This window comes from Chionomys nivalis, chromosome 6 (genome assembly GCF_950005125.1).
Source record: "Chionomys nivalis chromosome 6, mChiNiv1.1, whole genome shotgun sequence".
Classification (NCBI taxonomy): domain Eukaryota; kingdom Metazoa; phylum Chordata; class Mammalia; order Rodentia; family Cricetidae; genus Chionomys; species Chionomys nivalis.
In genome coordinates, this window is record NC_080091.1 from 97,287,336 (window position 1) to 97,308,885 (window position 21,550).

The 21,550-nt window shown below is 45.0% G+C and overlaps 1 protein-coding gene across 1 annotated transcript in view; it reads right to left on the reverse strand.

The window, feature by feature from the left end:
• Window positions 1-21,550, reverse strand: part of Fras1 (Fraser extracellular matrix complex subunit 1) — a 350,600-nt gene that overhangs the window by 166,429 nt on the left and 162,621 nt on the right. The window contains exons 16-19 of the mRNA XM_057772897.1: window positions 21,061-21,201; window positions 19,123-19,299; window positions 6,193-6,333; window positions 2,424-2,567 (exon numbers count right to left, since the gene is read on the reverse strand). Coding sequence (XP_057628880.1) covers window positions 2,424-2,567; window positions 6,193-6,333; window positions 19,123-19,299; window positions 21,061-21,201 — 603 coding nt within the window. The remainder of the gene's footprint in view (window positions 1-2,423; window positions 2,568-6,192; window positions 6,334-19,122; window positions 19,300-21,060; window positions 21,202-21,550) is intronic.

Genomic DNA, 21,550 nt, shown 5'->3' on the forward strand with positions numbered 1-21,550 from the left:
CTATTGGTACCATTTGTCAGCTGTATCTTCAGTTCATCCCCTTCAGTAGCCTGAAATGTCTCTCTGCTTCCTCACAAGAGCAACTCAGTCTAATCCACTAATACACTTTCACTACCCACTGTCAGCGAGGTTTGGGACCTCAAGGTTCAGTCCCCGGCTAACAATACTGCTGAAGTTGGTAGGAGAAGCTTTGCAAGCCTGTTGAGAGTGTATTGGTCACTGGCGGCATGCCTTTATGGGGACTGTAGGACTCCAGTCTCGGCTTCTGACTTCCTGTTCTATAACATAGGCCTTTCATACAAGTACGCTTCTTCCCCGATAAGACATAGCAGACAGAAAAGGCCTCTCCTAAACTGAGGGAAAGCCAGTGACAAGGGCTTGAACTTTTGAAATTATAAGCTAAAGGAAACATTCCTTTTTTAAAAATTGATTTTATTGAGCTCTGCAATGTTCTCTGCTTCCCTCTCTTCCTCCCCCTTTCCCTTCAACCCTCTCCCATGGTCTCCATGCTCCCAGTTTACTCAGGAGATCTTGTCTTTTTCTACTTCCCATGTAGATTAGATCCATGTATGTTTCTCTTAGGGTCCTCATTGTTGTCTAGGTTCTCTGGGATTGTGATTTGTAGGCCGGTTTTCTTTGCTTTATGCCAAAAAGCCACTTATGAGTGAGTCCATGTGATAATTGTCTTTCTGGGTCTGGGTTACCTCACTCAATATGATGTTTTCTAGGTCCATCCATTTGTCTGCAAATTTCAAGATGTCATCATTTTTCCCCTGGTGTAGTACTCCATTGTGTAAATGTACCACATTTTCCTTATCCATTCTTCAGTGGAGGGGCATTTAGGTTGAAGGAAACATTTCTTTTTCTAAGTTAGTTGCATCTGGTATGTTACTAAAATAGTTACACAGTAGTTACATGACTAACACACATGTTGGGAATCTACGTTTTCATGGCGGAAGCTTGTATACCTTATAGTGAGGCTCCTCAAAAGTGAGGCAGTCACTGCTGAAGGCATCCCTATGCAAACTGCTCTACAATTCACAGAGGACGGTGGAATATACAATAGCCTCTACTCTCCTGAGCGGCTGGGTCATTAACATACTTTTTCTCCTTGTAGTCTGAGAATCTATCAATTAGCAGACTCAAAAACAGATATTTTGATGTTGTTCTGTGAATGTCTAGGTGGATGCTCGCAGGTGTTGTATGGTTCCAATGCTGTTGACCCTTCAAGTCCTTCTTCCCTCTCTCTTTCCCTCCCTTCCTTTGGATTCTAAAATGAGGAAGAAAAGATTTATCTCCTGAGGAAACTGGTCTACATTTTTTTAGTTCTCTCTCTCACTTTTTTTTATTTTTTTGACCCAAGGTTTCTCTGTACAACAGCCCTAGCTGTCCTGGAACTAGCTCTGTAGACCAGGCTGATTTTGAACCCACAGAGATCTGTCTGCCTCTGTCTCCTGAGTGCTGGGATTAAAGGTGTGCGCCACCACCACCTGGCTGAAACTGGTCTACTTTTGGCTGAACCTCCCTAAGATTCTGTGCCACCAAAGAGCAGATAATGTAAACATGGGGGAAATATGTTCAGAACAAATGTTTTGAAAATGCACTTTTGGTACTTTAAAATGCATATAAAAGTACTATGACCATCACTTCGTTTCCCATTAATATGAGACTCTAATTTCCTTTCAGGACTTAGAAGAACATTATTAAATGTCTATCTGAAGCTAAATGTGGTGTTGCACATCTGTAATCCTCACATGTGAGAGGAGGGGGCAGGAGGGGCAGGAGATCAAGGCCAGCCTCAGTTATATACCAAGTTGATCCCAGATTGTGTATGATGATTAGTCTTCATTACCAGCTTGACTGAATCACCATGGAAACATGGTGGGAGGGAGGAAGGAAGGAAGATGCACCCAGAATGAATGTGGGGGCACTGTTCCATGGGTTTGGAATGGAAACAGGAGGAGAAAGCAAGGGAAGCGCCGATATCCATCTCCCTCTGTTCCCTCACTGCAGATGAAATGGGACCCGTTATCTCAAGCTCCTGCACCGTACCTTCCTATCCATGATGGGCTGTGCCCGCAAACTGCGAGCCCAAATACTCCGCCTTTCTCAAGTCACTCTGGCATTTTATGACAACAATAAAAAAAAGTAACTAATACACTGGGCTAAATGAGACCCTAATTCGAAAAAAGAAAAATAAGAAAGAAAAACAAACAAATGAAAACGGTTACATTTGAATCCCCATTCATCAAACGCTTGTGGAAATACAGTGAAGTCAGTTCCTGGACAAGGGACAAGTATTGACTGGAAAAAAGTGCTTCTAGTCTGAACCAAATGGGCAGGCACCAACACCCTTTTGCCTGGTATGACGCCCTTAGCAGCCACCTCAGAATTCCCCAGGACCCCAAAGAGGCATCACTCACCAGCACAGTACCCAACCAAGTTCAGGAACTTCTCTTCCTTGCAGCTGGTCTTACAGCGCCCATTGGTGAGAGTCAGGTGGGGGTGACAGGAGACACAGTCCGATTCCAGGGGCCCATGGCACTGCCTGCAGGAAGGGTGGCACTCTGGGGAGAGGGACAAAAGCTGGAACTAGAATCAGCAGCAAATGCATGAGTTACTTCATGCACCCCGCAAATCTCTAACTCTGGTCATCTGCTGAAGACTCCTGAGCATGCCTGGCATATGCCTAGACTTGACCCAACAATTGCCATTTCTGGAATATTGAAATATTGAAAGAGAATATTGCCCACAGACATAACAAGGATCGAAAGCTATAAAAATTTGAATCATCAGTCACCCGATCCAAAGGGGCATCCCCATATATATGACTAGGAAATTCAAACCCAGACTTAGCAAACATCTTCTACTTCAAAATACCAGGCGGGGGTGGGGGGAGGGAGGGAGAGCAGACAGAGACAGACAGACTCACACACAGACACATACACAGAGATGGGCACACACACACAAAGACTGATATAAAGACTGAGAAATAGAGACACACGCAGAGAAAGAAACAGATGAAGACAGACACAAAGACCAAGGCAGACAGATAAAGATATACACACAGATGTACAGACAGACAGACAGACACACAAATGCACAAACAGACACAAGCACACATAAACACAGAAGAGAAAAGAGAAGAGAGAGTTTTGCTTTTCAGAAATTCCTGGCAGACAAGCAGAGGACCAGACACGCACATGGCACTGAGCCTCCCCATCAGAGTGAGTTACTAGCCAGGCTCTATCTTCAGGCCTCATCTTGGATCCTTTTTATCAGTTTAATCAATAATACTTAGTTAAATACAAAGAACAGAAAAACGTTCTTCCTTCTGGAGGTTATCATGAGCTGCATCTGAAGTTCAAAGCTTTAGACAAAATTATGGCAAAGTTATATCTTCCTCAGAAAACCACCAAATTAACAAGAGGCACAGCAGTGTAAGACTCCAGGTGAGCCTCTCGGAAGGAGTAGACAATAAAGACACAGACAGGGGAGAAGCCAGGCAGGTCATGGCTGCAACCGGTCCAGACTGCCAAGGCGGGTGGCAGGAGATCTATGTGTTCCTAGCCAGGAAGAAGAGATCTAAGACTGTCTGCTGCCAAGGGCTGGGGGCGGAGGGTAGGAGCTTGTAGAGCTCGCTGACACCAATACGCTCCCTCCTGGAACAGGGCTGGTGAAGAGCAAAGACACAGGCTCCAACTCAAACCAAACACCTCTCCCTTCGGGCAAGAGGCCAGGAGGAGGTAAGATACTTTTTAAAAAAGGAGTGGGGACAAGAAAACAAAGTGTTGGTTAGAAAGGATAGATCAGTCTGCATTCCTGAGACTCTGAGAAGCGTCCAGAAGATGCTGGCATTCCGAGGATAATTGTACCACCCAGGTCTTCCGCCTTCCTAGAATGTCTGCAGTGACCTGTGTGCCCTGCTTCTGGGGAGACCATCCATATACTGACAGGAAAGAAGTGGAGCAATGGAGGAGGCTCTCCTTCAAATAGTTTACACACAGGAACCACGGGGGCCTGGATGAAAGCCTCTCCAGCCAGAAGATCTCTTCAAAGGCACAGCTAAGGACAGAGCAGGCAGTTACCCTGCAGAGCTGTGGGCGCCTTCAAGTAAAGCTGCCCAGGGCCCAGAGATTAAAAAGGTATTTGAGGGAAAGAAGAAAACTGCAGAATAAAAATCACACTGATATCAATATCCAGTCACCTATATTTAAATCGACTCTATATTTGCTCTTCGGAGTTAAGGCCAGAAGAATCTAATATGTGCTCATTATTTATTTATTTGTTTGTTTTAATATTTAATGGGGGTGGAGCGATGGCTCAGTGGTTAAGAGCACTGGGTTCTCTTTCAGAGGCCCTGAGTTTGATTCTCAGCACCCACATGACAGTTTACTGCTGTCTGTAATTCCAGTTCCAGGGATCTGATGCCCTCTCCTGGGCACTAGGCAAACACTTGGTACACAGATATACATGCAGGCAGAATACTCATACACATAAAACAAACTAAGTTAAAATATTTCATAAGTTTACTATACATTTTCTGACTCCAGAAATATACAGGCAATGATTTCATCACAGCAAGCTTTTTTTTTTTTTTTTCCTATCAACTAGCCTCAAATCTCAAATGTCTATTTCTGGAAGCAAAACAGACTCCTGGGAGAATGTGTTTATCTTTTCCGCCCTGCAGGTATAAGAATAAACAGCACCACCCTAGGGTGCTTAAGTTTTACTATTTTGCCAATTCCGATAAAATGCTTTACTAATGTGAACCTGTAAGTTCAGAAATCTCTGTTATGAACTGTAGAGGTACTCTTAAATTGGGAAGATACGTCAAAGAAGGAAATAAAGTCCGTATTTCCTTTTGCTCTTTTTCTGCTGCATCCAAGGGAAACAAGTCTGGAGGCTGTCCTTTACTTCCTTCCTGGCCCTCTCTAACACAACTCCAAAGCTCCAAGTCACCACCACTGGGCCATTCTCCTTCTCCCACTTCACCCCTCAAACTAAGCTGCACTGCTTCAAACAACAGAGAAGGGGCAATGAGACCCCCAAAGTTAGGTCCCAGGCAGCCAGTAGCTTCTGTTTAGATTTCTTGAAATATTCTCTTCAAGGAAAGACAGCTGATTTGGAAGTAGGCTAGCCAACTGAGACTACCCTATTGTGAGAACTGGCTTCATAAAATGGGGGCAGGAAGGATTCTTGACCCATCTAACTCACTGATACATCTAGATTGGCCTAAAGGATCCTGAGGGAGAGAATCCAAACTGAGCCTATGGATCCCAGGGACTGCAAAAGATAATAACCTTTTGTTTACAAGCTGCTAACTTTAGGTTGTTTTAAGCCATTAGTTCTGGGTGGCAAGAAGTAAGAAGGGCAGAACCCCACCGAGAGAAAGCAAAGGGGCTCCTGAGTGAGTCTGTTTCAATCCCACATCTCAAATCCTTTCTGCCCTTCTGAGGAAAAGTCACGGGGATTTAAAAACAGCAGAGTACGCAGAAGAAAATGGCAAAGAATTGTGTAAATACACAGCGCTCACGATAATTTTTCATAATATGGGGGTTTGTTTATGACAATATTTGGAGACAATATGAAAAGGTACAACTCTAATTTTTCCTCACTTACTGGACACCAGAGGGAAAAGATAGCCCGTGGAGCATATCACCAGGTTAGTAGTTCCTGTTTGGGAGTTGTGGGATTTCTACCCTCAATGCCCCACCTTCTTTTGCATTCTGAACTTTTAAATCTGGTACACTCAGCACGGACTCTTGAGATAACTACAAAAGGTAGCCTTAAACTTTAAATAGAGCCATAGAAATGAAGAGTTATAATGAGTTAAATTCTGACTCTTATACAACACAAATGTTTTATTTACTTTATGAGAGAAGTTCTCTGATGTGATTGATAGTCTCTCAGAGAAGAGAAACCCAACACAGAGTGAGTTTGTTTATGTATTATAGTCTATAAGGCAAAGCTGCCTATAATTTTCTTACTAATTATGCTTCCTCATGGGAAGGTTAATTCCCCTTGTTCTCGTCACATGATACCTTTCTACTGTCGAGCGTGAAAATAGGATTTTTGAGCCCAGCCACATCACTGCTAGGATAAAATCTTTAATCAAATGTCTTGTTGCACCAGGAAGAGCAAATGTGAGAACAGGAACCCTGCCCCTGCCCTAGCAGGGTACACACTCACCGGTACAGGTCCCTTCCAGGTTAAAATGGGTCTCTGGACACTGGGAGAGGCAGCGCCCCGCTAGCAGCACACTGGCAGGCCCACAGACCGTGCAGCTGTGAGGGGTCTTCCCTGCACACATGAGGCAGGATGGGTGGCAAGCTGAGAAGAAGAGCAGAAGAGGTGATCAGGACAATTCCACAGGAGGACAGCATTGCCCTGCTGGAGTTCACTCTGCCCTTCCTGTCCCAATACCAGGACACACTGATAACACCTTTTCTCTAAAGGTATTATTCTACAAAGTCAAGCACAATACTGCCAGAGAAACGACCCTTATAGTCATATAGTTTCTCCTCATGCTGGAAGATGTCAAATGGAGAACCAGAAACCATGAACAGTTCTCCTGTCCCAGGGAGAGCTGTCACTCTGGAAACCAGCTTGCTATGCAAAGAGAAAGGGTCTCTCTCTCTCTCTCTCTCTCTCTCTCTCTCTCTCTCTCTCTCTCTCTCTCTCTCTCTCTCTCTCTCTCTCTGTGTGTGTGTGTATGGAGTGCTTTGCTCACATGATGCCCATTCGAAGATGGAGCCTGAGTGTACACAGGATGGAAAGAGTTCATCAACATTGTAGCGATACAAAATCCGTCACAACAAAAGTAAAAACCAGGATATGCCTGTGTGAGATGAGGGCCGAGTCTACCAAAGGGAGTAAGAACATTGCCCTGCCTCTCTGTGACCTCGGCTAAAACAGAAAGGCTCTTGCCATCTAGAAAGTAGTGATTCAATGTTGCAATGGGACAGATGCACTTACAATCTCTAGACTCAGGGTGTGGTCCTTATGAACCTCAGCTGTAACTACTAACCCTAAACACAACGTTACAAGTTCCCGGAGGTGTGATGGAAACAAAAGAAACAAAGAGAAAGAATGCCTGAGCTGTTACTCTCCAGCCCTTTGAGGGTAACCAAAGGCCTCTTCTCTGAGGAAGAGCTTTCACAATAGAAGGTGCTATGCAGCTCTGAAGGGAAGGGAGCATCAGTAGTCCTGCTAGACAGTGATGATGATGAGTGACAACGATGGCCATCATCACAAGATGTCCCTGAGGGTGTGAAAATGGCACTCTCACCTTTGTGGTAGCCAACAGCTGGCCGGTCTGACTTCACTCATGCAGCGGGAGGGAAACCCTGCCTTGCATTGAAACCCCCCATGGCTGGTGAGGTCGAGAATGTTCGAGGAGGACCTACTGCTGCCACGTGACTACTACACCAACACAAGACTCAAGTGTACTCCAAAGAAGTGTAGCTCTCCACCCTCATCAAAGAAGCTTCTCTGTGCAACAGATGGCAGCCAATTCAGAAAATCAAAAATGCAGGGGGAAACTGCTCACCAGGAACTCAATCCCAGTGGCTACATCTACAACACAGCTCTGGCAACAAAGGCACAGGGAACCTTTCAGAGAAGGGACAGGAAGTTTTGAAGAGCCAGAGGACCAGGAAATCTGCTGAGAGATTGTGACTCGGAGAAACGACAGGGAAGCTTCACAGGTGAGACCCCCAACAACACAATTCCCTAAACAAGACCTTAGCTAGGACAGCGCCAACAGACATGCGAACACGGAGGGGGGAGGCTTCACAGGGCCACACCCACAGACAGAGAACCTCAGGGATCAACCCCTAATTTTTTTTTTTTTGAAAACTGGCTTGGAAAAAAGAAAGGAGAAAACCATCACTGTGAAAAGTCGCCTGTAGAGAGACAGTTGTCCCTGTTCTGAGAGATGTCTCAGTCAAATGTTAGAGCAGCAGAGAAACCACGTGGAAGGCTGTAGTATGTGGGACCTTTGGATAGAACCTTTCCTTCATTCCTCTCTCATCACTAAGCCTGAACAATGCGCCCAGCAAACCACACTGGAATGTATTTGCAAAAGTGAACCAGCTCATATTCATTTTTACTTATGGTTTAGACTCTGCTTAATCTTTGAACCTGGTTGTAAATTATCCCCTTTGAGAGAAGTAACTTCAAAAGCTACATAATCATATATAGAGCTAGTTATAAAACTTGGATGCCTCTTCTTCCCTCCCTGACTCCGTCTTCTCCCTCCCTCTCTCCACTCATGCCAAAATCTAAACATGTGCTATCTCTTCCTAAATGAACCCAATGCTTCATACTGACTCATCCTGCAATTAGCTTCTGTACTGTTAAGCCGTGATCCCAGCCACGCCTGGGTAAAAGCCTGCAGGAGAGCTCCTTAGACAACACAGTGTCTTCACTGCTGCTGAGCATTAATTATGTGTTTTTATTTTCTCTACCTCTGATTCTTTTTGACAGCTGGAAAAATGTTTATTCTGTAGAAATTACCCTCCGGGGGGGGGGGGGCTATATTTCTGAAGACTGTAAGCGATTAGCTTGGGAGTATACATTTCATATACCAACTAAGCAAAGCCTAGGCCTCCAACACCTCCTCTACAGCTCTTCCATTGATTCACACTTGTGCTGAAGAGGGCCCAGATCAGGATCCTGCCCGTTCAGATGACCACAGTCTCTGTCAAATGGACAAGACCCTCCAGAAGATTGAAATGCTCATCTCCGTTTCTCTTGCCTCCTCTGCCAAACACCCAGAAGATTCACAGGTCCTACAAACTTGGCAGAACCAAGATGTCTGATTCTATCAACCCCTAAAATAATGTCACACATAATCTTTGCAGAACAAGATGCTGCTTTTCAGTGAGCGTAGCCAGGTCCTGCAGGATACTGTTAAAGTATTAGACTAATCTCTCATTGGTGGATGTCTGGCTGTCGACCTCCACCCTAGCATCTTGTCTCACCTACCACCCAGCACCTAAGGTTAGATAAACAGCTACTCCAGAGGACCCAGGCTCCTGCACTGAGCAATGGCCAGTGTCCAGTCTCAATGGGCCATGTCCTGGTTTGATAAATACGATCTTCCCACTGTTTCATTGTCAATGGTTCCAGTGTAGCAGCATAGACGGCAGAAATTTATTCCAAAGTATTTTCAGAATCCTCAGAAAGGAGGCAGGGTTAGTAAACTAAGGTTTAAGCAAACAAAAGGAGGCATCTTGGGATTGGTATGATGGCTCAACAGGTAAAAGCAAGTTGCTGTGCAAACATGAGAACCTGAGTTCAAATTCCCAGTAAACCGTTAAAGGATGGCCATGATTATTTTACACCTATAACCCAGGTGCTGTAGGGACCAGAAACATAAGGAACATCGGGCTGGGCAGTCACCGGCCTAGCTCCAGGCTCAGTAAGAGATCCTGCCTCAAAGAAAGAAGGCAAAGAGTTTCCATGATGGCCAACGTCCTCCTCTGATCTCTGGAATATTCATACATAGGTATACACCCCCAACATGAGTATGTGGTGTGTGCATATCTGCACGTGTGTGCCCGCACACATCTCTAAGCACAAAATGAAACAGAGAATATTGGAACATCAGGTGGCAGTGCTTTTAAACACCCAGTTAAATCATATTGTCAACACAAAGGATTTTCTTTCCCCAGAATGACTTGGGGAAGCAATCTGAAACAGCAGGGTTTCCCACAGGCCTAAATAAATACGCCTGTGATAGCACTGATATGCTTACATTACATTTTTTAAGACCATTAGAATCCCCAGGTCTTCCTCTTACACAGCCTTAATAAATAGGAATCAGAATGTATAACTGTGGAATTGAAAACCGAGGCAAAGTAAGTTAAAGCATTATGAGCATAAACCTGAGTTATTTGATTCTATTTGGTCACAAAGGCAATGTGGCAGTCTGGCTTACTGTGAGTGGAGGTTATTATTCCATACAAAACAGCAAAGAAATGAAGATGAGAAAGGTGGAAGGCTTCCAGGCTGAGATGTGCGAGAGAAGGACCCTTTGTTACCCAGTAGGTTTCATAAAGTCAGCTCCTACCACGAACAGTCCACCAGGCCACAGGAAGGAGGCAAGCATTGCCTGTAGGTGCCCTGAGTCTTCATCTCTAAAGTTCTTTATATTAGTAAAAGCATTCAGATCTTTATTCTGTGCTGGTTTGGGAAATGTCTACCTTACTCCAGTGACTTTTATTAGGACTGATCATTCTGTGGAAGCTATTTCCTTGCAGGAATTCTGTTCAAAGTCTCCATTTCTTCAAGGAAGACTTACTCCATCGCCGGGCCAATCTGGAGGCATTTGAGAGTTCTATGAATAATTCCTTCGCTAATACCACATTTTTAGAGACCAGCTTTCCAGTTGCTGACTAAGTATATTTTTGAGAAGGTATAAATGAACAGCGTAAACCCTGAAAGACCCAGTGCTAAAGGAGTCCTTGGCTTGCTGTAAAATCCAGTCAGCTCCACGGTGGCAGTTACACCGGAGACACGGAGAACACAGCAGTTCCTGTTGATCCTGCTTTCTGCTTTGGTTTCACATCGATATGACTTTGCTTTTTCTTTAGTTTTTAGTTATTAATTAATTAATTTTGCTTTTTTAAAATTGAAAACAGATTCTTCTCCCACACAGACATCAAGACCACAGTTCCACTCCTCAGTAGTCCTGCATCCTGGCTTTCATATAATGTAAGAATTCCTGGGTGTCCATGTCAAAAAGCAAATATTGAGTAAACATTTGTCAAAAATATGATGTAGATGTCAAAATCCTCTAGGATATACCATAGGAACACCAAAGTAGAATGAAAATGTGAGTTTAGCTCAAATCAATTTATTTTCCTTCTTCTCACCCCCAGCCCCATTTAATATGATTTATCATCCTCCATTTGTTCCCCATCCCCTGCCCCAACTACTGAGGACCCCCTTCAAGGGTAAAGGTCAATCAATCTCTTTCATCTACGATTCCTGTGTATCTTTCCTGGATGCTGTCCTTAGCATGTTTTACATCCCATCAGCGTCACTCCACAGACTAAGTGGGTGGGTTGGAGGTGTATAAAGAACCTGCAGATGGAAGGAGATGCTGACATCACATTCAGTTTGTCATCCTCCCTGATCATTTCTTTGGCCTTTTTCTTGATTTTCTGCATAAACATTAGAACTGCCCCCACGTTCCACCCTCTGCCCTCACTCCTCGCTCTTCTTGTTCTGCTGGACCTGCACACAGCTTTCCTGACCTCTGGGCTGCTGAGTCTAGAATTTATGAGGACAGAGCTGGCCTTCGTGGACTCCAATAAATCCACTGCCTCCGGGGGATCCTCACATGGCCTTTCCTGGGGATCTCACATCCCTCCTCTCCAAATACTCCTTGCCCACTGCTTTCTTTAAAAATAACTTTTCTTAGCCTTAATGCACTTCCTTTTCTCTTTTAAGAAAATTTAGCAGGCATTCAAAATAATGGGTTTTACTACTGCATTTTATACATATCTATCACTCTATTTTACTCATTCAATTTCACCTTCCACTAGCCTCCCCATCATCCCTCCCCTCTTACAGGACTCCCTTTCTCCATCGATAGTCCTCCTAGAGCTTCCCACGCTTGTACACACAAACACACACATGCACCCCCACACACACATATATGCCCCCCCAGGTTTCCTTATGAGATAGAACATGCAGTATTTTCTTACAGACTTCAGCTATTTTTGCTGTCAATCATGGCAGGTTCCAGGAACTGCCTTCCTTACTCACTGCCACTCCCATGTGACTCCCCTGCCTGGAGTCTGTTATACATCCTCCATGTCACCGCTGCCCACCATGTTCCAGCGTTCACATGTGAACACAGAAGACCCCAGACTTTTGCTTCTGATGCCTTTACTTCCTACAATTCTATCAAGTCTGCCTGAACTTCCATTCCCAGAACCCCTTAGTGAGGCCCTTCAAGATCATGGACTTGGACTAGTGGCCCAGACTTACATTCAACCCCTCTTTATTCCCTATTTATCTGCCACAAAAAGAGCAGAAACAATATTTATAAAGTGAAAAGTGAGCATGTTATTTCCCATACACTATGTCTGGCCAACAATAGTGTTAGCTCCAGTCTCTTTGGTAAGTGCAGAGCACTGTGCGGTGAGGTCACAGAGTGCCATGCAGTGAAGTCACAGAGCACTGTGCAGTGAAGTCACAGAGCACTGTGCAGTGAAGTCACAGAGCACTGTGCAGTGAGGTCGCAGAGCAGCGTGCAGTGAGATCACAGAGCAGCGTGAAGTGAGGTCGCAGAGCACCGTGCAAGTGAGGTCACAGAGCACCGTGCAGTGAGGTCGCAGAGCACTGTGCAGTGAGGTCGCAGAGCAGCATGCAGTGAGGTCACAGAGCAGCGTGCAGTGAGGTCACAGAGCACCGTGCAGTGAGGTCACAGAGCACCGTGCAGTGAGGTCACAGAGCACCGTGCAGTGAGGTCACAGAGCACCGTGTAGTGAGGTCGCAGAGCACTGTGCAGTGAGGTCGCAGAGCACTGTGCAGTGAGGTCACAGAGCACCGTGTAGTGAGGTCACAGAGTAGCATGCAGTGAGGTCGCAGAGCACTGTGCAGTGAGGTCGCAGAGCACTGTGCAGTGACATCCCCACTGCTCCTCACCAACATCATCCTTGTGGGTTCCCTCTTTGGTCCTACACAGTAGAAATCCAGGACTTACTGTGCTGCTCTAGAAACCCCAGGTTTGCCACTCACTGCTCGCTCACCCTCAATGCCTTTCCCACCTTCTGACGAACCCACTAATCCTTCAGTTGTCTTTTATCTGTCCTCACGACCATCTCTCTGGAAGAGCCAGACTCTTTCATGCCGCTGCTTCACCTTGTACCTTCTTGGACTTCAGCACGCACCACGTGCTTTTAATTACTTGCTCAGACATCAGTTTCTCCTGTTTGAGTAGGTTTGCCTTGAGGCATGGCCTCTATCTTTTTCATCTTTCTCTTCCCAAGCCTGGCACAGGCCGGCTCTAAAAGGAAGAAGGGGAAAGTGAACAGGACAGAATCTTATCAGAAGGCACGAATCTGTGTAGCTCTGTCAGCACCTTGGGGACCATATTAAAGATAATTGTTTAATATAGATTCCATACGTTTTATTCAATTACTGGAAAGGGATTCCAACTTCATAAACAGGCACAGATTCGCAAGTGGTGCAGGCAGATTCCTGCCCATCTATTTCTTTAATTAAAACTCCGCCTAGAGGCCTTTGGTGAGTCCTAGCAACAACAAAATAGATCAAAACACACACGAAATGCTGTATTTCATCCTGTTCATCTAAAGCAAGTTAATTAATAACCGAAACAACGAGGGCATTTATCTTTAAGAAATAAGACAAGACCAAACTCAGTCATCTGCAGTTTTTTATTGTGTGGTAGGTAGGACTTCGTCGAAGAAGCTGGGCTAAGTTCGGTACTAAAAAAGAAGTCTCACAAGGCTGAAGCGGCTGAAAACCCCATCACCAGCGTGAACATAGAGAGCCTTCAGCTAGTGCAAGGAGGGGACGGGGTGCTCGCAATCTAAGCACCCTGCAAAACATGTCTCCTCGGAGACAAGTTGTCTAACAATATGGGAACAAAATTCAGTTATAAAAATAAAATCTGTAATTTCTTCAAAAACAGTGTCAACTTTAATCCCCCCGGTGCAGCATATGAACTGAAAGAACGCATTGTTAGCCTGCCATGGAATCGGGCGATTACACGGCGAACATAATCACCTGCGCCATGTTCACAGCCCGTCCTCGTCACCAGGAGCAAGCTGTTCAACAGTGGCTGGCTGCATCGCGAATCAGATGACCTGGCCTTAAACCCTATGGCCTTACTGCAACACAAAGAGCAAGAGATTCGCATGGTTGGAAGAAAAGGCTTATTTCTGAGAAACTACATCTTCTATGGGAACCCATTGAGCACCACTGCTTAACGCTTACTTGGTTGCTTCCAAGACCCCATGGCATCAAGGACTAACTAACAAGGCCTGAAAAACCAGAGGGAAAGAAGGACACTAAAGTGTGAGATGCTTCAGTGATGTCTGGGGAAGGTTTCCACTAATATGCAATTGTTTAGTTTTCTTGGGGAGGGTGAGTATGGATTTTCATTTTTTTACTATTCCCCATTTTCATTCTTAAAAAACTTCAATCTGGCAGTACTGGCGGACACTCAGTTGAACACGTGCAATAACTCTGGACACTTCTTTTCACTAATCCTACGTGGTGCTATTTAGTTCAAATGCACAATTTTGGTTGACCACTACAAATGCTTCCAAAACATCTTTCACCATTAGTAAAAGACTGTTGTGAGAGGCCGCTTGTTCCTTTCCCGGCCACCCAGACTCCCAAAATAACCACACAGAAACTATATTAATTGCAATACTGTTTGGCCAATAGCTTAAGTGTACTGCTAGCTAGCTCTTACATATAGAATTAACCCATTTCCATTATTTTATATTTTACTATGAGACTCGTGGCCTACCAGCAAGGTTCCAGTTGGAAGCTCATGTCTTTCCCCTCTCGTGGCTACATGGCATCTCCTGACTCCACCCTCTTTCTCCCAGAATTCAGTTTAGTTTTCCTTTTGCCTAGCTCTGTTCTGCCCTGCTATAGGCCCAAAGTACTTTTTTTTCAATTAATCAGTGGTAATCATAGCACACAGATCACATCAACAGATTCTCTTTCATAGCAGCCTTTCTATCTACAATGGGAAGCACAGACACTATGGACGAAAAAGCACAATTGAAAGTCTCTCTTCTGACCAGTCCATCTATCTGTTGAGCATGAGCCAAAAGTACAGGGCAAGCACACAGGAACAGTTAGTTCCAACTCTTCAGAAACCTTCCGCTGCTGAGCCACCTGAGTGCATTTCTCAACCACGCCCTTGCCATATTGCCATGAACCTGATAGCATGGATAACCATCCAAAATTATATAACAGAATTAGTTACTACTGCCATTCATTCATTCATTCATTCATTCATTCATTCATTCGTGTTTCTCTCGGGAGAATGCTTTGCACAAAACAGGAAGTTTGACTTGACTCATTGGCATGGACATCTCTCGAGTTTAGAACTGTCTGGTGCCCAAAGGGGAGACACCCAGTCAACACTCTTGTAAGGAACAAATAAGGAAAGAGTGTTTCTGAGAAGCCGGGTTTTCTCTGTTCAGAGTTTGTTAATTCACACACACACAATCATCTACTCTAACTCCCAACACATCAGAAGCTTCTTTGTGTAATGCCTCTGCTCCTCTCTTTCATTTACCAATCCCCCACGCTGCAGTCTCCAAGAAAGGAAAGAGAGAGAGAGTTCCAAAAACTAGTTGTTTTTCTCTTCTTTATAGAAAAGCACTAGTGAGAGAAGGTGCCCTACCTGAGAAGCTGTGGGAAGTGGAGACCCATCCAACCTCACAGAACTCCCGGGATGGATTTTATAGACACCACTTCGGCAACAATGAAAATGGAATAGATTGTGGGAAGGTTTGCAAAGAAGCAGGATGAGTGGCAGGACACACATCTGTCAGCTCGCCTGGTACCCAGGGAAGGCTGGAAACAAGGGGTAGTCCCACTCGGTTTCCCCGCAGAACCCTGGGCAACTCAATTAACCTCTTTCTGCCACATTCTTGTCACGTACAAATTGAGTGCAGCAGCCTACCTGGTGGAGACTGTACAGGGATTTGCTCATAATGTGAGCAGACAGCGTGTGCGGGATACCTAATCTCATTACGTTAACGAGCATACAATCATGGTCTACCAGGGACTCAAGAGGTCACAGCAGTCTTTCTATATCTGACCACAATTAAGCCATCCCAGGGGGATTGGAGTCTAATCTTTTCTAAAAGATGTGTATATAACAGGGGTCCTGGGACGCTTTTCTTTGCCCTTTCAAATGGAAGAATCTCCAACCCCTACATCAGTGTGCTAAGCTACCCTTGTGCTGTGCAGAAAGGGAAGACAGAAGTTGGGCACATCAAATAAGATATGTGGCCCAGGAATTACAAGTACAGACACTGAAGTCCCCTGACTCAGGTTCCACCCACCCACACTCCATGTAGCCAGTGTAATTTGGGGTAAGTCACAACCTGGAACTTCCCTAAGCCTTGGTTTCTTCTAGCACGCAGCTCTCTCACCTGCCCCCAAATGCTGGTGTTAAGATGATCAAGAAAAGCAATTTCTCATGGTGCCAATTATTGTTTTCCCAGCCAAATAACAGCACTAAACATAATTTTTTGTTTGCTTAAAATTCTAATTCTCAAAAATGTTGATCATTTTGCTTCGTCTTTTGAACTCACTCCAAATTCTGCATTTTATTTTCAATAATAATGCTCAAAACTATGAGGTGATAATTGTGCACAGACCAGGCTTTTCTTCCTGTCCTAGTTTCTCCTGGGATCATGGAACCCATGGGAAAACAATCATAGTCTCTTGGCAGGGTGAACTGGGTCTGTCCAGCATCTACACAAGCCTCAGGAAAGCCAAGAGCCTCTCACAGCATCTGCATGGGGAAAGACCTGTGTTCACGGAGGTCTGTTCCTTCTCCACGCAGATCTCGGCACACAGTGTCCCCAGCTGGACATGTGGAACCACACAGACCAGTCTCTCAGATCCCAACACATCAAAAAACCTTTCTGTAAAGATGGGGGGAGGGAGAAGGAAAAGAGGGGGAGGAGAAGGGAGAAGCAGGAAGAAGAAAGAAGGAAGACATGTTTTTCTCTTTCTACTGTGTCCTTCTGTTTTATTTCTGTACTTTCCCATCAAGCAAGGCTATGCATTATACTTAATGTTTCTTAGGGTGCTGGGAGTTTGCTACAAAAAAAAAGAACCATAGGACACTTTTGCAAAACATTTTCCTCTGATTTGACGAGTTCCATCTTGGATGGCAGCTAGGTAATGCTCAGGAAGTCATAGAGGGAGAAAACATTCACCAGGGAAATCTATTGGAACTCACATTGTTCCAAAGAAGTGGTTCTCAACCTGTGGGCCTCCACCCCTTTGGGGATTGAACAACCCTTTCACAGCGATCACCTAAGACCATTGGAAAATACCAATGTTTACATTATGATTCATAGCAGTAGCAACAATACAGTTATGAAGTAGCAATGAAAACAATTTTGCAGTTGAGGGTCACCACAGCATGAGAAACTGAGCTAAAGGGCCACAGTATTGAGGAGCATTAAGAACCACTGTTCTAAAGGGAGGCTCCTTGCAACCTCAGAAAGCAAACACTCAGAAGCTTCAGGAAGTTCCTGAAATTGACCAAATGCATTAGGCCCCTCCCTCTCTAAACTTCTGGAAGCAGTAAGAACTGCTGACAGGTAGTCTGAGATCGCCTGAGTTGCTTGGGAAGGAGCAGGCCATCTGAGCTGCACGGACGAAGCAGAGACTAGCAAGCTGTCTAGGAAAGGCAGTCTCTCCACTTGTGAAGTTGCTTACAAGTATTGCAATGAACTCCAGGCTTCTTGTTATCACCCATGCTAGAAGAGGGGTGGGGGTGCTTTGGTGATGCAGCTGCCTTTGAGTAATCCCTAGCCCTTCACCCATACTTTTGCAAGTAACCTAAATACAATGCACTGGTTCAACAAGCAGGACTTTGGTGATGTCTTTACTTTGGTTTTATCATCCGTTTTCAATCTGGGGAGAGTAGATGCTTGTTCAGATGTCCTGAGGAATAGTGCTGCTTAGTGGAAGTTCATTGGGTGAACCTAAAATCACTGAACACGAGAGCAGAGTGTTCCTTCACCCTAACCCTAAGGTCAGTTGGTCCCTAGTAAAGTGGACACATCACTCTCCATCATAGTACCTAGAAGGAACCAAGTCACATGAAGAAGGCTGTGTTGCATGTGCCCTGGGATGGCATCAGGACTCACTATATCAGCAATGATTCCTGTATTCCACAAGTGGTTATGGAAATGGAGCAATAGATTTTGGAGATCACAGAGCTTGGGCAATGCATGTAATACACACACACACACACACACACACACACACACACACACCCTGGATAGACATCAGGACTTCTGAAGAATGATGAAGTTTCTGGGCCCCATGTAAACCCCTAAACTCTGCACCTTCCTGGAAGCAAGGGGATCACATTTTCCAGGAACTATACATTCCCGAACTTCTTCCACCCTGGCACGCTGCCTTTGTGTAAGGCCATTAAAATTCTAATGCTGTGAACGCAGAGCTCAGAGAGATCAAGGGTCTGGGTATCTGGCGTCTAAATCTACAAACTTCTGACTGTGTTGTGCAGTGTCTGAAATATTCGCCCTATCTTTCAATCCATGATTTTCCTTGAGCATCCATTCAAATCTGAAGCTGAAACCAATGTAAGTTAGTGGGAACAAGGTCAACTCTGAAGCGTGCTTACAGTGACAATGAAACCCTTAAAGCCGACAAAAGAACAAAAGATTCAGGGTACCACAGCAAAATGCTAAAAGCTGTGGTGTTTAAAGCAGAAGGAAGCCATGTTTCTATTCTTCCTAACACCGAAACATCCTTTACAAGACTGACTACAAGATGCTGTGGATTACTATTTTCAGTTGCGTAAAGCAAGCAATTCCTATACAAACACAGCAGCTTCTTGCAGGATTGGAAAGGAAGCCATCCCCACCCCCCAACCTCTGGAAGCCATGCCTTTCACTGTCTGCCTTTCTCTCTGGTGACCTGGCTACCGAGCTGGCGTTTAGGATGCCATCAACCCTCTGGTGGCAACACGAACAACCTCAAAATCTCAACCCCCCTTTGAATTTTGCCTTAAAGAGAAAAATTCCGATTTGAGTTTCAATTAGAAAAATCAAAAACACTAATAAATGAGAGCGGAGTCTTCCTGAGCTAGCTACACAGGGCTCTGAAGGAATTTCCTGCAGGGTCTTCTGAGAACAGATCTTAGGGCTCTTGAAGATCATCCATGATTCATAGGGCAGAGGAGATCAGTGCTGACTCGTGCATGATGGCCTCCTAATTTCCCACAAACATCTAGAAGCCTGTTCACAGGAAGTCCAAGATCTTCCTGACTGCAGTTCCACCTCGTAGGATCTTTAAATGGTAAGCCATTTACCCCTTATATCTGTCAACCAAGCTTACCTTCACACCGTCCATTGCTCTCCAAGTAAAAGTGGGTTCCACACTGGGGCACACACTCGCCATAAGGGACACTTGCCCCGGAGTGCTGTGTCACCCGTAGTCCTGCCTCTGGCTTCTTACATTCCATACAGTGAGAGGGCTCGGGACCCACACAAGTGTGGCAAGAGGCATGGCAGGCTGCAAATTGGAAAAACAGGCAAAAAGCAGCTTAAAGACCAAGTATGGGTTTCAATCACTGTCGGTCCCTCCCGAGGTCCAAAGCACTTAGAAAGTTCAGGAGGTAGATCCTAGCAGAAGAGGATTCTTCTAGATTCCACACGAAGCACAGAGCTGGGGAGACTGCTGGCGAGGGAACGTGAGGAGGGGAAAATGAGTCTCATCCTTCAGCTCCTAGAAGGGCTGTCAGGCAGGATGACAATAAAACCCAGCAAACTGGACAATATTTGCTTGGCTCTCCAGAGAAGCACATTCACTGAACGACCATTTAACATCATGCCCTCGGTTTTTATTGAAGATTTTCAGACGCATTTGTACGGAGGCCGTTACTCTACCCCTTGAAGAACCGGTCGTTATGTGACTGACCGTTATGCTCATCCATCATGCGCTATGGAGAGGCCCAGGCAACAGAGTCTTCTTGGGATTTACTGGGGAGAAAGCTGACTTCCTAAGCAAGGAAGGGGCCCCTTGAGCATGAGCAAAACTTTCCAGTCTTTAACAGGGCTTTGTTTTCCCTGGGGAGCCTTAAAAATCAAAGCCGGGAGTCTTTAAAATCAAAGGCAATACTGTATGCAAACTTTCTCGTGTCCAAGTATTGATATAATTAACTCACTGTTCCTTTAAAAGATTCTCTAAATGCTTTCTTCCAAACACTTACTTAATGAAGTTTGGTATAATTTTTCCTTCTGTTATTTTCACTTTTCTAAGGTGCAAACAAATACAGATTTTTTAATTAAAGGCTCACCCCCAGTGTTCTATGTTCACACGGCTCAAATGCTGCCACCCTCCCCAGGAGCCCAGAGCCTTTTGGCGTACAGCAATTTAAGATTTTCTATTTTGCTCAGCCAGAGGCACCGCTAGTGAATCTCAGTTGGCTCGCACTATCATTAGTGAAAAGTTCTTGGGGGAAAAGCAAATGAAGTCTATAAACATTAGCAATACCAGGAAAGCACAGAAAGGAGGGAGTAAAAATAAAATCAATGCATGCCAACAGAAATAACATGCCCTGCAAGGATGGCAAAAAAAAAAAAAACAAAAACAAACAGACAACAACAAAAAAAAGCATGAACTTTTGAATGGGCTTGGTGTATGTGTGTTTGTGTTTAAGATTATCATCCCTTCGTAAAACTATTAAGATAAAAAGAAAGAAAACAGCATATGCAGTTTAGCCTCCATGTCCTCCAGAGGACTGGATTCTGGGATTTCCACAGATATCAAAATCTCCTTTATAAACTGGCCTGGCATTTGCATATAGTCTACAACCGTCCATATATATATATCTGATCTCAGATTCAGTAAGTACTTAACACGCCATCCACACATATCATGTACATGGAGTGGGTTGAAACTTTGCCTTGGGAAGATTTCTGAAATTTCTACTTTATATTTTTGATCAGCAAGCGGTTGAATTTTGGGCTGTGGGACCAAAAGCCAACAGAGAGAAATGACACAGGCTCTGATGTGTTCGTAGCTGTTTATGGCACATGCCTTTAATCCCAGCACTCGAGAAACAGAAGCAGGCGGATCTTTTTGAGTTCGAGGCCAGTCTGGTCTACAAGAGCTAGTTCCAGGACAGGCTCCAAAACTACAGAGAAACCCTGTCTCGAAAAACCAAAAAGATACACGAGAGGAAAGGTTGTACTGAAGGCAATATTTGGGAGTGGGGAGTCAACCTATGTTCTTGTGAATGGGCAGGAGGAATAACAGTGATACCAACCGTACCTTCACAGACCCCGTGGTCCGGATAGAAGCCCTCTCCACAGCTTGGCAGGCAATGACCTTGATGGAGAACATGGGGCTGGGTGCAGGCTGCACAGTGAGATGCTGCAGGTCCAGAGCAGCTGGCACACGAGTCGTGACAAACTGAGGAAGAGAGAGGAGCACAGCAGGCTGCAGGCACCGCAGGGACAATCCCTGGATGGTTTTCCTCCCCGGGGATAAACCACACCCAAGAGGAAACATGTTAGCAGATGGCCACATTGTCAGAACTGTCCCCATCACCCCACACTCATCCTTTGCTCATATTCTACCTGTTTGTCAGCTCCCTCTGCTTGCAGTAAGTGCTTTATATGCCATGGCCTTTCCTAGTCCTATGGCAACATTCAGAAGCAGCTATCGCGAACCACATTTTACGGTTAGGGAAACTGAGGTCTTGGGAGGTTAACTTTTCATCCAAGCACTGGGAAGATAGCCCAGCTAGTAAAACACGTGC